The 16,617-nt window shown below is 36.7% G+C and overlaps 1 protein-coding gene and 1 long non-coding RNA gene across 3 annotated transcripts in view; one reads left to right on the forward strand and one right to left on the reverse strand.

Moving 5' to 3' along the window:
- LOC134803827 (uncharacterized) overlaps positions 1-16,617 on the forward strand; it is a 137,008-nt gene that overhangs the window by 44,350 nt on the left and 76,041 nt on the right. The gene's annotated exons all lie outside the window — the stretch shown is intronic.
- LOC134803699 (acetyl-CoA carboxylase) overlaps positions 6,358-16,617 on the reverse strand; it is a 177,392-nt gene continuing 167,132 nt past the window's right edge. For both annotated transcript variants that reach the window (XM_063776493.1, XM_063776494.1), the window contains 2 exons: positions 13,253-13,393; positions 6,358-11,629 (listed from right to left, as the gene is read on the reverse strand). In XM_063776493.1, the coding sequence (XP_063632563.1) occupies positions 11,564-11,629; positions 13,253-13,393 (207 nt within the window). In that variant the 3' untranslated portion in view covers positions 6,358-11,563. The remainder of the gene's footprint in view (positions 11,630-13,252; positions 13,394-16,617) is intronic.

Genomic DNA, 16,617 nt, shown 5'->3' on the forward strand with positions numbered 1-16,617 from the left:
ACAATATTAAATTAAATTGAATTCACATTATTTGAACAATTACAATTTTTAAACTTTATCTTGGACACGATGTATAACACGGTGTATATTATGTTACATTTAACATTTGTCTAATTTTAAAGAATTTAACATGACCTAACGATTTAGTCAGGATATCTGCTACATTATCTTCAGAATTCACTTTTATAATATCTATAACACCATTTTTAAAATTCTCATGTACATAGTGATAATGCACTTCAATGTGTTTTGAGTTTTTCGTAAAATTACCGTACTTTGCGATAATCATCGCACCTGAATTATCTTCATATATATTGACTGGATCATTGAACGTTACAAACACATCATTAAGCACACTTCGTAAAAGAATGATCTCAGTTACGGCTTCGGATAACGCAATATATTCGGCAAATGTTGAAGACTTAGTTACACTGCTTTGTTTCTTTGACTTCCAATACACAGCGTTTCCGAATAACCTTATTACAAATCCTGTGGTAGATTTTCTGTCTAAAACATCTCCGGCCCAATCGGCATCTACATAACAATCCATAATATTAGCCTTCATGTTTTGGCAATACGTGAGCTTAAGGCTCTTTGTCGCGTATAAATATTTTAAAACACGCAATGCACATTTAAAATGAGTGTCGTTGTAACTATTTTGAAACCTGCTCAAATAATTGACACAATAAGCTATATCTGGTCGAGTACCAGAACTAATATACAGCAACGCTCCTATCAAATTTCTATATTTTACATCCTCATTCAGCTCACATCTGTCAAGTTTCATATTAATCTCCATCGGTGTTTTATACAATTTAGAATTTTCAATTTTATACTTTTTTGCTAACGACTCTATATATTTTTCTTGGCTCAAAGTTAAAATATTCGCTTTACTGTAATCATACTCAACGTCAATTCCTATATAGTTTTTAGGGTTCCGTACCCAAAGGGTAAAACGGGACCCTATTACTAAGACTTCGCTGTCCGTCCGTCCGTCCGTCCGTCCGTCCGTCCGTCCGTCTGTCACCAGGCTGTATCTCACGAACCGTGATAGCTAGACAGTTGAAATTTTCACAGATGATGTATTTCTGTTGCCGCTATAACAACAAATACTAAAAACAGAATAAAATAAAGATTTAAATGGGGCTCCCATACAACAAACGTGATTTTTGACCAAAGTTAAGCAACGTCGGGAGTGGTCAGTACTTGGATGGGTGACCGTTTTTTTTTGCTTTTTTTTCGTTTTTTTTTTGCATTATGGTACGGAACCCTTCGTGCGCGAGTCCGACTCGCACTTGCCCGGTTTTTAACTTTTCCCATGTCCTTCATTCTGAAATAACTACTCAATTTATTTTTTATCGTAGTAACCATTTGTTCATCTTTGCAAGCAATTAATAAATCATCTACATATACTAATATATAAACTGTTTGGTTATTATCAGTTTTCACATAGAGACAATAGTCATATTTACTTCGCCGAAACCCTAAGGTCAATACAAATTTATGAAAACATTCGTACCACGCACGTGGGCTTTCCTTTAATCCGTATAAGGACTTATATAATTTATACACTTTACCAGTATCATCGTTATAGCCTAACGGTTGCTTGACATACACTTCGGATAACACTTTACCGTTTAAAAAAGCAGTCTCTACATCCATTTGATGTACATGTAGGTTAAATTGACAACAAAATGATAAAAGTAGTTTCAAAGTTTGCATTCTAGCTACAGGTGAATATGTATCTTCGACATTATCTGTCTGTTGAAAGCCTCGTACCACTAACCTTGCTTTATAGAGATCGTTGGTTTTCTTCGTATACACCCATTTAACATCAAGTACCTTTTTGTTCTCTGGAGCATTTACCAGCGTCCAAGTATTATTCTTCACAAGACTGTTCATCTCTCTATCCATTGCCTCTTTCTATTGCTCTGCCTCGTTACATTTGGTCGCCTCCTGAAAAGTATCTGGAATCATCGCATCACAATAATTAACAGTTATACAGTAGTAGCCGAATTCTTCGTCGAAACGGACTGGTGCTTTAATTTGTCTCTTAGACTTTCTCGTCTCATTCATTACGTTGTCGTCATTGTCATTATCATTCTCTTGTACTGTATCTTCAGGTTCAATCTCATTTAGGGTATCTTCCCACTTTTCTTCTTCTTTTTTATTTACTTCTTTACCTTCTTCCTCGCCGTCAAAAGCAATTAATTTCACATCTTTTTCAATTATATCTACCCTACGTGTCTTGCTATGATAATTCTGTCATTAATCAGTACTCTATAACCAACATCTGTATATCCAAGAAGAATCCCCATTTCTGATTTATGGTCCCATTTTGACCTTCGCCTTTCTTCTGGCGTTCTAACATAAACTTTACTGCCGTACATTTTTAAATATTTTGCAGATGGCTTCTTCTGGAAAAATAGTTCATAGGGAGTCTTTCTTTCTAGAGTATTTGTCAATATTCGGTTCTTTAAATAAGCTGCTGTTTTTACGGCTTCTGGCCAAAATCGTCTGTCAACTTTTGCTTCTGCTAAAAGGCATCGTGCCATATCCATAATCGATCTATTATATCTTTCTGCTGTACCGTTCAACTCATGCACATATGCTGGGCAGGGCTTAATCATAATACCCTTTTCTCTCGCAAAATTAAATATTCTTTTATTAATATATTCTCTACCGTTGTCGCATCTCAATTCCTTTATTACTTTTCCTGTTAAATTTTGTAGCTCATTTACATATTCCACAAAACAGTCATATACTTCTTCCTTTGATCCGATACAAAATACTTTTGCTAACTTGCTAAAATCATATATAAATGTTAGAAAATATTTTTCTCCTTGATGTCATGTCGTTTTATGTGGTCCATTAACATCCGTATGCACAATCTGTAATATATCTTCTGCTTTAGTCCGATTATTATTAAATGGTAAATTATGCATTTTGTTTTCAACGCAGATCGCACATTTCATATAGTCTGACTCTAATTGCTCAGGTATTCCTTCCAATAGTTGTTTTCTGCACATAACGTCAAGATGATTGAAATTTACATGACCAAGTGTTCTATGAAGTTTTTCTTTCAATGTCATATTACTGCTTGCTACATTTACACCAATTGTTTTTGTAATAAAGCTTGTCATTTTATATAATCTGTCCTCTTTCTTCGCAATTGCTATTAGTTCTCTATTCCGGTTATATATCTTTGACAAATGTCCTGACGAAATTATTGTGTGATTGTCTGTAATCTTCGCATAGCTCAACAAGTTTGCGCTCATCTCTTTTATGTAAAATACATTACCTATGACCACTTTATTTTTATTCTCATAAACAGGAAAATATGTTGTAATGCTGCCAACTTTCGTTGCGTTCAAAAATCTTCCATCTCCAACTTTTACTTTTACGGGCATCTTTAAAGTTATATATTTGTCAAAATATTCATCAGTATTTACGATGTGGTCTGTGCAGCAGTGGCGGCGACTCCATACAACCCGATTCCCACCGGCTTGCCTAACATTTCTTGCTACATATACCAAACTTATTATCCATAACGAAAACACTACGTAGTACTAAAGCTTTGTAATAGATTTTTCAACCAATCATAGCGGGCGCGCGAAGTGTAGCTTCTCGAGTCTAAACTTCACTATTCATTGATGAGCCACCACCACAGATACGAAAATTCACGCACACACGCATAAACTCCGCTATTCGAGTCCGCGTATAAGAGCTCAACAATAACTCGGTCCTGCGTCGAGTTATTTATTTGAATAAAAACCTTAAATGTAAGGTAATAAGGTTTATATTGGAGTGTGTACTGTGTAGTGTTTCCACAATTTTTTCTTGCCTCATTTGAAATAAAAACCTTAATTCAAGTCAATAAGGTTTATATTGGAGTGTGTAATTTTCCACAATTTTGTGGAAATTGCTTCTTTTGAAAATATAAACCATAATTCAAGGCAATAAGGTTAAAATTGGAGTGTGTAATGTTTTCCACAATTCTTTAATATTGCCATATAAAATATTAATTGAATGTTAATGTGGAAAATGTTATCGTATTTCGCTGCTATTCATATCATATTTTGTGGAAACCTTGAAAATACAGATAAGTAACTTTTATTACTGAGCCCAAGAATCTTATGTAGTTTCAAATTGAGTTATTTATCAACGGAGGTTTCTTCAAATAAAGTCCTGTTTCTATAGATCTAGCTTTTTTAATTCATGGATGAAAAAGAATATCATGGCAACATTCATACGCCATTCCCGGTGTTTTACAAACATTTGTTATTGGAAAATTATATGTGATTTAGTTACTTTTGTGCATAAATTGATATTTAAAACTTACTTAACCAGTGAAATTTAGTTTTGCTAGTATTTTGTGTGTAAGTAAGTCTTGTGTATTGTTTGCAGTGCAGGTGTATTTAAGGTCAGTTCGTGTTTTTTAAGAATAGGTATTTTTACGTAGCCCATTTTGATTGTTGTGTTGTAAATTGTTTGCTAAATGAGTCAACACGTTTACCACGCTATCTTTTGAGATTAATTAGTGATGACAAGTACGGCAAAGGTATATACTATATGTATATACTACTAGGGGCTACACTAACTGCAACGGTTCGCGTCCAAGGTCACATCTAGCGCAGAAGAAGTAAGTACCTAATGTTAGGTTAGGTAGGTGTTTTTTTTACTACGGGTTACCTAGCAAAAATTCTCACGCGCCGCTACTGCTGTGCAGCCGCTGTCTAAAAGCCAATTTATCTGACCCGACTTTACGGTATTCTCTTCACTTTTCGTCGAATTATGCACAATTGATGTGTGGAAGCTATTTCTGTTATAATATGTATTGCTCTGGTAAGATCCTCTACCTCTATTTGGTCTAAAATTATGGTCACCACGTCCACGACCATGATGTGGACCTGAATATCCGCTGCCGCGACCACGACTTCCGTAGCCAGCAATCTCTGCGCACGTGACCGGGCTTTCCACACGTAAAACAAGTCGGTTTATTTTCAGTATTTACTTTAAATGCGTTCGATCGATTAGGTAGCTCTTCATCTACTTTTTGTAAATTTTTCATTCGTATTTTACTTTTTAGGTATTCAACAGTTCTTTCAGTTTCCGGCAACACGTCTATTAAATCGCCTATATAGCTGTAACTTTCCGGTAGCGCTTTTAACATATAATTTAATTTTTCACTTTCAGGAATAATGGCGCCGGCATTTTTCAAATCATTGACACATCTTTCAAAATCGTCGAAGAAAACATTTATATCCATATATTTAGCTAACTTTATATTTTCTAGATTATTTCTGCACACAATTTGTAAAGCGGTAGATTCTTTCAAATACATTTCGTCGAATTTTAATATTATTTTATATGCCGACTCTACCTCGCTTATATATTCTAACTGCCGGTTGGTAATAGCGCTGTAAATATAATTCGTGGCCTGAATATCCATCTCTTCCCATTTACTAGCATCGTCCTTTTCTGTTTTATCTCTAGTTGCTACTTCCTTACATTTTTTAAATTGTAAATATTTCATCAGCCGAATTTTCCAGTTCGCGTATTCAGTTCCGTCAAACACGGGTATAATTATTTTATCGCTATTACTCATTTTGCCACTTACTTGTCGATATCTTGCCGCTTATTCTTCATTCACACGATCCTGCTACCATATTGAGTAATACACTGACGTTGGAAATATAATATCCCCTGGAGCGCCCCAGAATTACCGTAGTATGGAACTCCTATACTAGTTACCAGCACACGTGTCTGTTTAGGGCGCTCCACGGGATATATATTTAAATTAAACCATCATAACATTATAACACAATAACAGATATTCCTTTCTTTAGCGCTGTGACATTTTGACTTGATTTTGACATAGAACTCTAGTAAATTCATAATAACATTGATAACTAACCTGCCAGTATAAATCTATACATACTCAACAATTTGCATGCTTAACCAGCAAAATATGTTTCTGTACGGGAATATTTTTCCAATAACACCTTGTTATACCATATTTTATGCAAATAAAGAATTTTCATTTTCATTTCATTCAATATTGACAAACGACAATGTCTGCTAAAGTCACAAATATTACCACAGTGCGGCCCGCGTCAACTTCGCTAACTACTATGTGGCCCTTGGCTGCTAAAGGTTGCCGACCGCTGCACTAGTGTAAGACAAAGATAGTATGATTCTCCCTGTCTATGATTGAAATGAGACAGTCCTTTGACTAACTATAGTAGAAATTAAATAAAACTAATAGAATTCCATGTAAGAAATTTCCTTGTGGTAAGCGTCCTTTAAGTGCTAATTCAGAAAGGGTCGAGAGTTTGGGGTTGTAATAAAACAATATTTTTAACAGCCTTTTATTGGAAACTTCATGCATATAAACCAACAAACACCTATACAAGCATACCCACGATATGCGATATACGCGGTCGCGGTGTGCGAGCGAGACAGCGCCATATAGCGTACCGCTCGCACACCTCAATGTGAAGACCGCCATACCGAAAACAATTATATTGCATGATACACGATACGTCCGAACATATAGACATCGTGCGATCGACATATTTACTAAAGATTATATGTGACGTTCCACGGCAAAAGGTAGCTTATGGGGGCTGGCGCTTACGTCGCATACCGCCGCAATAATATTGGAGCGGCGTTAATAATAGCGTAAGCGCCAACCGCCATAATGTACCTTTACACGTGGGACGTCACATATTCTATTTCAAAACTGTCTTAACACATTCAGGGCCAAGAACCCAACTGTCGGGTACACTGTACGTAGCGACTACGCGCTACATACGGCAAAACCGTGGATACGCGCTACGAGCGTAACCCTTAGCGGCAATGAATGTGTTATAATTGTACGATAATTTCGTATTGCAGAATACCAACTGCCCATCTTATAACTATTATTCGAGATGTACATCATTTACAAAGCCTGTCATTCAAATTAGACTCTTATTGCTTAGAAGGTAAGGTCAATATTTGTCTACCCTCCGGCCGGAAAGCGTCGAATTTCGGCCCTCTGCGCTAAACTTAGTGGTCTATTTCCGGCTCCTTCAGAAAGATAGTATACACACCTTGGCCAGTGAATAATAAGATAGCCTCAGATCACATGTTTGTCGACCCCGGCTTCGCCTCGACCGACAATTACATGCCATCTTAATAGATACATGTATAGTATAATTACTATACATGTACCTATGCATTTAATTCACTAATATCTAGGAGACCGAGCTTTGCTCGGAAAACGTATAAAAACTCAAAAATGCGCGTTTTCCCAGAGATAAGACCTAGCTAGATCGATTTTCGCCCCCGAAAACCCCCATATAGCAAATTTCATCGAAATCGTTAGAGCCGTTTCCGAGATCCCCGAAATATATATATATAAATAAATATACAAGAATTGCTGGTTTAAAGGAATAAGATTACAAGTCCTTATACGTTCAAATAGGGTTCAGGAATTGGCAAAAAGCCTCTTTCACGTAGGTATTAATTTTTTATCAGTTAATATTATTTTTACATAATTTTAGCAATGATAAACCATGATGGACAGATGATATTATGCAAATGTACACTTTTAAGGCACGGACAAGTGTAAAAATATGAATCCACTCGTCATGTTCAAAAATATGTCCCATAGCTCTTATGTCAACGTATTAAGAACTATGGGACATATTTTTAACTGAACCTGCGCCAAAGGCCCATCGTTTTTTTATTATTTTGAAATAGAATATACCCAGACAGATTACTTATAATTATAGCAATGGACCCCAAATTATTATAACAAATAAGTTACTAACTACATATTAATAAGTTAACAATTTCTACAACTGAACCCTGATAAATGTTAGAAGCTCATTGGTGACGTTCCACGTAAAAAGGGACCTTATGGCGGCTGGCGCTTACGCTGTTAACCGCTTACGGCATGTAATAATAAAATATCCATTTAAATTCGAACTTTAATAGTGGTCTAAATAGTTGAATATCATATCCGCCATATATGCGGTAAAGGGTTAACGACGCTCCTATAGGTTAGGTACTGTCGTAAGCGCCAACCGCCATAAGGGACCTTTACCCGTGGGACGCCACAATTTTTCAGTTTTATCAGAGACATATCACGTGAAAATTTAGCAAATGTAGACTTTAACACCCAGTAATAAAAGCCATGGCTAGTGCTTAGATGCATAAATATTGTGATTTAATATTCTGATAGAACTGAATTCAGTACATTTTATAGTTAGTTTTTTTTTGCATTAGTAAAAGACGTGATCTTCACGTGTCTTTTAATGGAAAAACGCTTTTTTAAAAATCAGTAACTATTACTTATGAAAGCAAAAAAATGTAAATAATCGTATGATTCATAATTGTTACATATTTGCCGTGACTTATTTTTCAGAAGTGTTTTTCAATAAAAAGACACGTCAAGATTGTTTATTCTTTTTTTTCTGGTGCTAAAAAACGAACTATAGTGAGCTTCCTATAAAATATTGTCATACATAGTACTCTTCACAACGAAGAGAATTATACAAATACACTTTACAACATACCACAATCATTACTAATCGGGTTGGCCGGTCGAACTATTTAGCAGATGGCGCCAGCATAGCTTGCCCTGTCAATCCCTAGAACTGTGTAATTTTTTTTGTTTTTTTTAAAGGAATTTTATGCCCTGTATGCCACCCCTTTAAGCCAAATCTCATAGAAAAAGGGGCAAGCTACGATGGCGCCATCTATGCAAATCTTTGACACTTGCGAACCCCATTTTCTCAAAATGGGAGCCGGAATCACACTTTAACCGGAAAGAAATATAAAATATAAAATAAAAATACATACTCAATTATACATAATGTTTGTTCATTTTAATTGGTAAATTGTGATTACATACTAGCACCTTTTATGTACAAAAAGGCCTAGAAGAAATATAAATAATGAATAGGAATTTAATTTTTAACAAGCAGAAACGTCTGCGAACGATGTTATTAAGCTTGGAATAAATTTTAAGTGGATAAATTACTGTCATAGGTTAGACTTGAACTCCAGAGGCCGTGAGTTCAAGTCTCACCCAAGACAGTAACTATTCCACTTTGAATTTATTCTAAGCTTAATGTATAGGAATGTAAATTTTGTACCTTCTACAGGGTGAATGTGAGATTAAAACAAATTTGGGGCATTATCTGTGAAAAGGGACCTATTGTCGATGGCGCTTACGCCGCACAGCGTCGCGCGGCATTGTATATAAATACATCGGAGCATCGTTAATAATGGCGTAAGCGCCATCGACAACAAGGTCCCTTTTCATAGATAACTTCACATTTATATAATATTTTTGGATTATACCCTCACTAATGATAAACAGTACAATATAGATGATAATGTATTTTGTTCATATCTATATACACTACACTAACCCTTGGTTAATAGTGTTGGTTAAGACTCGAGTCCTTCGAGTCTGCTTTGAGACTCGACTCAGTTTATCAGAGTAATAATAAAGTCAAAACTTAAAAAAAAAAGTTAAGTTTGTGTCGATTCGAGTTAATTTAAACTTGTTAGAGAACCTCTCGAGTCATTTGTTGAGACTTGAGACCTTTTCAGAGAACTTCCTTCTCTCTCTCTCTCTCTTTTTCTTTTTCTCTTTTTTCTTTTTGAGAGAACAGGTTAATTGGAAGAAATCCCTTAAAGGGATAAGTTCGGCGTTGTACTACCTCTCCTGTGCCATGTTTGCGTTTTGTATAATAAGAGTTTATACATACATACATACCTACTCTCAATTATTTAACAAAAAAAGGTTGTTGTAAAGTCAGTTTACGGACGATAATTTTGCGTGATAACGTCATAAGAAAACATTACCATTACATTACGTAACGTTACCATGGAGATCTGTCCACAACGTTACCATGGAGATCTGTCCACAACGTGACACTTTTTCATGCATGCTACCGGTGTTCATCGATTTATAAGACGTTATCACGTCAAAAAATCATAACTCTAACTTTACATCATGATTCATGACATGAGTTTAGGTACACAAATCATACAATGACGCTTGTTTAATATACTGTTAACAGTCTAACTAATGTCTGAGTCTTTTCGGAGGCTCGACTTCTTTTGAGTAGAGCTTAAAATAGACTCGACTCGGGACTTGAAAAGACTCGAAAGTCTCGTAAAACCTAGACAAGTTCTTCAAATTTAGACTCGACCAGGCGTGGCTCACTCCGCGATTTCGTCGCTTTGCTACAGGTAGCTACAAGTACATCCGTCCCACACCAATTGTGGTGGCTAGCCATAGGCCGCGCGTGGCGCTGTCGCCACCTAGCGGCCATATCTGTCCTGATCGTAACAGACGCGTTTTGTTAGATAGTGAGTCTTCTGTACCTAGTACTATTATTTATTCTGTGGCTCGACGGACTCGAGTTCGTACCAACACTAGATAAACATAAAAATATTGTTTATACTCCTCTTACCCAAAAACCCCTTACTGTAGTTTTTATTATATTCAACGCTGTGTCCGTTTTTTATTTCATTTTATTGGTAAACGGTTGTTTCTTAGAATAATCTTTAAAACACCTTTTTAAAGACTTTAAGTCTGAATAGGACGGACCTAAATCTAGAACTAATAAAAAATCTACACTTAGTTACAGTGCATACAAGTTAGAAAACAGAATTAATCAAATTTCAATCAAAAGTTATATACTGAAATTGTGTACCAGAATTTGTAAAAGGGTCTATTTTGTTTTGAGCCGTTATAATAGTTATTTACGATACAAATGCGAAAAATAGGAATTACTTATTCGCACGCGTATGGTACAACGTTTTACAGTACATATGGTCCTTGAAATTTTCGACGTAGTTACGTAATTGGCTTATTAAAGCACAGGGTGGCGTAATGGACAGATGTACTATAAAATGCATGAGTATTGCATGCAATTATTTGTGACGTACCACGGCAAAAAGTTCCTTATGGCGGCTGGCGCTTACGTCGCATAGCGCCGCAATAGTATTGGAGCGGCGTTAATAATAGCGTAAGCGCCAACCGCCATAAGGTACCTTTACCCGTGGGACGTCACATTTATCCTATCATTATAATGTAACAAAAAGGTAACATTTTAAAGAATAAATATTGCTTTTTACAACTGAACACATAATTATAAAAATAATAAATAACAAACCTTATACAAAATAAGTGACTTACAGTAAGCTGCAGAGATATCTAACCCCATTTGCATAGAAACTTGTTTGCAAGGGGGTCAGTTATATCTGCAGCTTACTATACATTAATTTAGCGTTTTAACGTTATTTGTGACTCTCCACGGGAAACGGTGCCTTATGACGGCTGGCGCTTACGTCGCATAGCACCGCAATAGTATTGGAGCGGCGTTAATAATAGCGTAAGCGCCAACCGCCATAAGGTACCTTTACCCGTGGGACGTCACATTTAACTTTAATATTAACACTTTCAGTGCTTTGGGTCCCCGGGCAGTGAGCGGGTTGAGTGATATGGCGCCTATGGCTTATATAATTTGTTCTATCTACCGTTATAATTATTCTACTGCTCCATTTCTAAAGCCGTTAGTTTCCTGATGAACTCGGCTCGCTGGGACGGCGTGAGTTCCTGTAAAAAAATATATTTTAAGTTAACCCAAAATTGAACCCTATCACTTAGCATTAAAGTTCAAAATCAGGTGGGAAATATATTCCCTCTGCTAAAGGCTTCTAAAGAAAGGACGAGGAATTTCATACATTGACCAGCCTGTTTTTATCTTATCGGACGCACATAATAGGGTATTATACTGTATTCAAAATAAATTATTTTACACCATGCATGAAATAAAGCACCAGATAATTATTTGAAAAACACAGATAGGAGTTATTTTTAAACATAAATTCTATTTAATAAATCGGATAGAAATATAAAAAGTAGGCGAGTTGACCGTGACGTCACGATGTAATGTTTCATATAAATTCCATATTAACAAGTCGATTTGACAGTTCTAAAAAGTAACTGATTTGATTAGTAGGAAAATACCTTATTATTTTGCTATCCTGCTTGCACAATGTTGATGCGATAGAAATATACACAGGCGGGTCAATTTACGATTTTTGAAATTTATTATTTGAAATACAATAGTATGGGATGGAGACAATAGGACTAATTGTGAAGACCCTTTCAAACCAAAAAAAATCACAATCGATCTAGCCGTTTTCAAGAAATCGCGGAACGCAGAAATGTACAGTAAGTTGCAGAGATAAAAAAATGTATTGGTTTACGCTAGAAACCACTTAGATAGCAACAGACGCAAAGAACATAAGTGTAGGGGCAGTATTGTTGCAAAAATAGACTTATTATACTTTGAAGGCTAGAATATTTACCGCAATACCAACTGGAGACTGAGATCTATCTCCTTTACCCTTGTTAAGACCAATCAAGAGTGAAAGAGATGGCTTTATGACCTCAGTCGCCAGTTAATATTGCGGCTACTATAGAAGAATAAATTTAAAAGTGGGAAAATTACTGCCTTGCGTGAGACTTGAACATATGGTGGAAAGATTCGCTGGCTATGGATGAGGTCCTGGTGGCTCAGTTAGCAGGGCGCTGGAGTAACGATCCAGAGGCCGTAAGTTTAGGCCTCACCCGAGGCAGTAATTTTTTCACTTTTAAATTTATTCTCATCATCATATCAGCCAGAGGACGTCCACTGGTAAACATAGGCCTCCCCCAAAGAGTGACACAATGACCGGTATTGCGCCACCCGCATCCAGACTCCCGCCGCGGACAAGGTGGACTGATGACCTGGTAAAGGTCGCGAGAAAATGATTCTAATAAAATTAATGTACTATAGTAGACTTTTTTTTTATGTGATAGTCAGCAAATGAGCAGACGAGCCGCCTGATGGGAAGCCGTAATCGTCGCCCATGGATATAAGCAACATCACAGGAGCCACTTAAGCGTTGCCCACCCTTGAGAACCCTAAATACCCGCTTCTTGAAGAATCCCATGTCGTAGCGCAAAGGAAATACCTCAGAAGGCAAGTCATTCCACATTCTGCACGTTCTGAGAAGAAACGAGCGAGATGCCCGCTTATTCATGGTGTGCCATGTATCTAAGCAGTGGGGATGAACTTTGCTCCTTTGGCGGGAGGTGCGGTGATTAAAACGAGACGATGGCACCAAATCAAAAAGTTCTTCCGAGCATTCCCCATTGTACAGACGGTAGAACATGCAAAGAGAGACTTACCATAACAAGGTGGTTGACGGCATTCATGACAGAGTCCTGTTTGATGGCACGCATATTCCTCTCGAGCACGGAGTTGTCGTCAGCCGTTTGGGCCTCGAACCACTTGGAAACCGCTTCGTTGTCGCGCTCCCATTGGTGGGACTGAAAATAAACGGGTCATCATTAAGCTATTTAATGCGAGCAAGCGTTATACAGGTAGCTAAAAGTACATCCGTTCCACACCAATTTTAGCCAACCAAGCCGCGCGTGGCGATGTCGCCACCTACCGGCCATATCTGTCCTGATCGTAACAGACGCGTTTTGTTAGAGAGTCTTCTGTACTATTATTTATTCTGTGACATGGGTCTAAAACGGACCTCAGCCTCGTAAGACCCACCATAGAAGGTTTTCCAATTTTTAATTTGAACCTTGTTCTATAAGTACATTTGAATGATTTTCGTTTGTTTTAAAACGCAATGAAACAAAAGAAATACTACTTTATTTGTTTCATTAAAGTTTGAAAGTAGATTGCAACGAACATGTACATTTTAATGTACATTTAGACTCACGAGGTACTCAAAATTGTACCAATTTTTGCACAAAAGCTAACAATAAATAATACATTTTGATAATCCGTAATTTTAGTTTTAAGGCGAGGTATGCCCGAGGAAAATTTTCAGATTCTGTCAAATTACCCCATTTCACACACAAGCACACTTCACGCACACTACCTCACTTTACTGGGACAGGTCAGTGACCCATCCTGTTTTTTTTTAAATGCAAATGAGAGTATTTTGAGTTTCGTGTTAACCACTAGCCTCCTTTGAGGAAGAGAAACTCTAAAAAAGTTCCATTGAAAGAAGGAAGAGAAACAATATATTTTATCTTACTCTCCTTGTCTGTTCATGTCACATGTGACGTATTTAAATGTAAATTAACTAAAATCGAATTCATTAGATACGCGTACTAAATAAACCGAATAAATACAGAAGTCGTCAGATGAAAAACGTTATTTAGGTACTACTCTATTCAATAGGGCTTTCGATAAGCCTCAATGACAATTTCATTGAAATCATATGTGTATTCCGATGATCTTATTATTATATAACTTACTTACCTTAGCGTAGCTTCAATCTGTATATATTTAGTTGTAGTACCTAGCTAATAAGAAAATTTTTCATGCTTATTCAAGTGAAATTTAGGGGAGAGCGGGGACAGACGTAACGGCGGGTGGAAAGGAAAGTAACTATTGCTCTGTGGGTTTATCTAATAGTCAAAATACCACTCCGCTGCTATTAGGTGATAGACAGTGGCGCCCCCTTCACTTGCATTCAGTCGAAACGGGCGCCACGTGCTATTAGGTTGTGTGAGAGGACCCAACGTGATTTTTCGAATCAAAAGTACGTTTTTCGACTTTTAGTTATTTGATGTTTACGTTGTATTAAAATACATACATTTTCTGGGTATTTGCATATCTCCTAGAGTGGCATTGTCCGGCTCCCGGTCTCTACGGTAAGTGGCGGGGAGCCGGGAGACGGACAGACATAACGAGCCGTTGAATGGCGGCGCCTCAGATTTAACGGTGGGTTGAGGTTGAGTGGCGCGGCCATTTTGGAAAAATATACGTGAAGTGGCGGGGCCTCCAGGGTGGTCGCGCGTTAGAAATATGACCATTTCTCAAAAAATATGTATGAATGATATATATTAACTATGTATTATTGAATTCAGCATAAAATGGTTTATTTGATTGTATACCAATGAATTACATTCTATTTTATGTGAATTATGCTGGACTTGATCAAATCTCATATTATTACCAATTTTTTTCTACTTTCATGTATAAAAATACGTATAATTAGGAAATAAAACAATTGATTGTAGAAAAAGCAGTTTTTATGACAAAACAATACATTTAATATGATTCACACAGTTCTAACAAACTTTATTTTACGCGGGAATTCGACCGTTAAGGAATACCATCCTTGTTTATTGACGAATGCATCTTGCAAGAGTGAGCAAGCAAGGCATAGTTTTAACGGTTTTATTTTAGGCGCGAAATACGATGTCGCACAGAGGCCGGGAGACGGTCTCTGCCACTCACGGGCTTGTTATGACGGAACCGTCTCCCGGTTCGCCGCCAATTAGGGAAGTGTCCGGCTCCCGCCCTCTGCCACGCAGGGGCATATTTAAAAAAATGGCCGCGCCATTTCTCCTACCCTTCAACCGGAGGCCCTGCCACCAGAAGGGATATTGATTATTGATTAGCTTGATTGCAATTTATTTTCACGAGCACGTTCCGTTTCAAAGATATCTTTCATGTTTTCAGAAAAATGCGATCGGGTACAAAAGTAACAAAGCCGTACAGGTACAAAAGTAACATTTACATCCCATACAATATATACCTATTGAATCTAATATGGTGTCACATGCTTAATGCGTTAATGATGATTTAAACGATGTATGCCATATTTGTGAGTGAAAAAACTCTGACCCTGAATTATCTGAGTAGAAAACATGTTTATAACAGAATAATTGATCTCATCACTTGAAATAAAAACAATTTCTAACGAGGACTTAATATTGATTTATTTTCTTAAAATGCTAATGTTTATGTAGTTAAAATGCAAATATTAAAGTGTGTGATCAATAATAATTTACATATTTAATTAGTACTTTTTTGATTTGATATACCTATCATATTATATTAATTACAGCCCACTGTGTCTTGTTACTTTTGACCCACACGTGTTACTTTCTGCACGCCAACGGGGTCATGAGTAACAAAAGAAGATTTTTTAGTCACTCTGGTACTTACATACAAAATACACAATTATAAGGTTAATCAAGATGTTAATGTACAGAACATGCAATGAAGTTATATATGACTACATTAATTTCATCAAAATAATAACGGTTAATAACGGTGTCTTTCCGTGACCACAGCTGGTGCAACTCAGCTGAAACGTCGGAATTAAAGGTAAAAACAATGAAATTATATCGCGGTAGACCCGTTTGTGTAATTAAATATAATAACGGTTAGCCAGAAACTAAGGTCAAAGTACAAAGTGTTGCGTTTCTCCCCGCTCTCCCCTACGCATCCAAAATTACTGTCCACCTATGTTCATCACTACATTTTTGCAAACATATCGTTATCTTCATCAATAAATAATCTCCTGGCAGGGTGGAAATTTAATTTTGGCGGATTGTTTTTCTCTGCATCTGACTGTACAGCTACGCCAAATTTTTGGTAAACTTACGGTTATATGTTCAGAATCTGAATCTGTGTAGTTATTTAGTACGAAAATACTGAACGAAGATATATGGACATTCCTGTAATATGGCAATTAGCCACTTTTAGTATTTAACAGTAACACTCTGGTTTACTG

This window comes from Cydia splendana, chromosome 27, assembly GCF_910591565.1.
Source record: "Cydia splendana chromosome 27, ilCydSple1.2, whole genome shotgun sequence".
In the NCBI taxonomy this organism is placed as follows: domain Eukaryota; kingdom Metazoa; phylum Arthropoda; class Insecta; order Lepidoptera; family Tortricidae; genus Cydia; species Cydia splendana.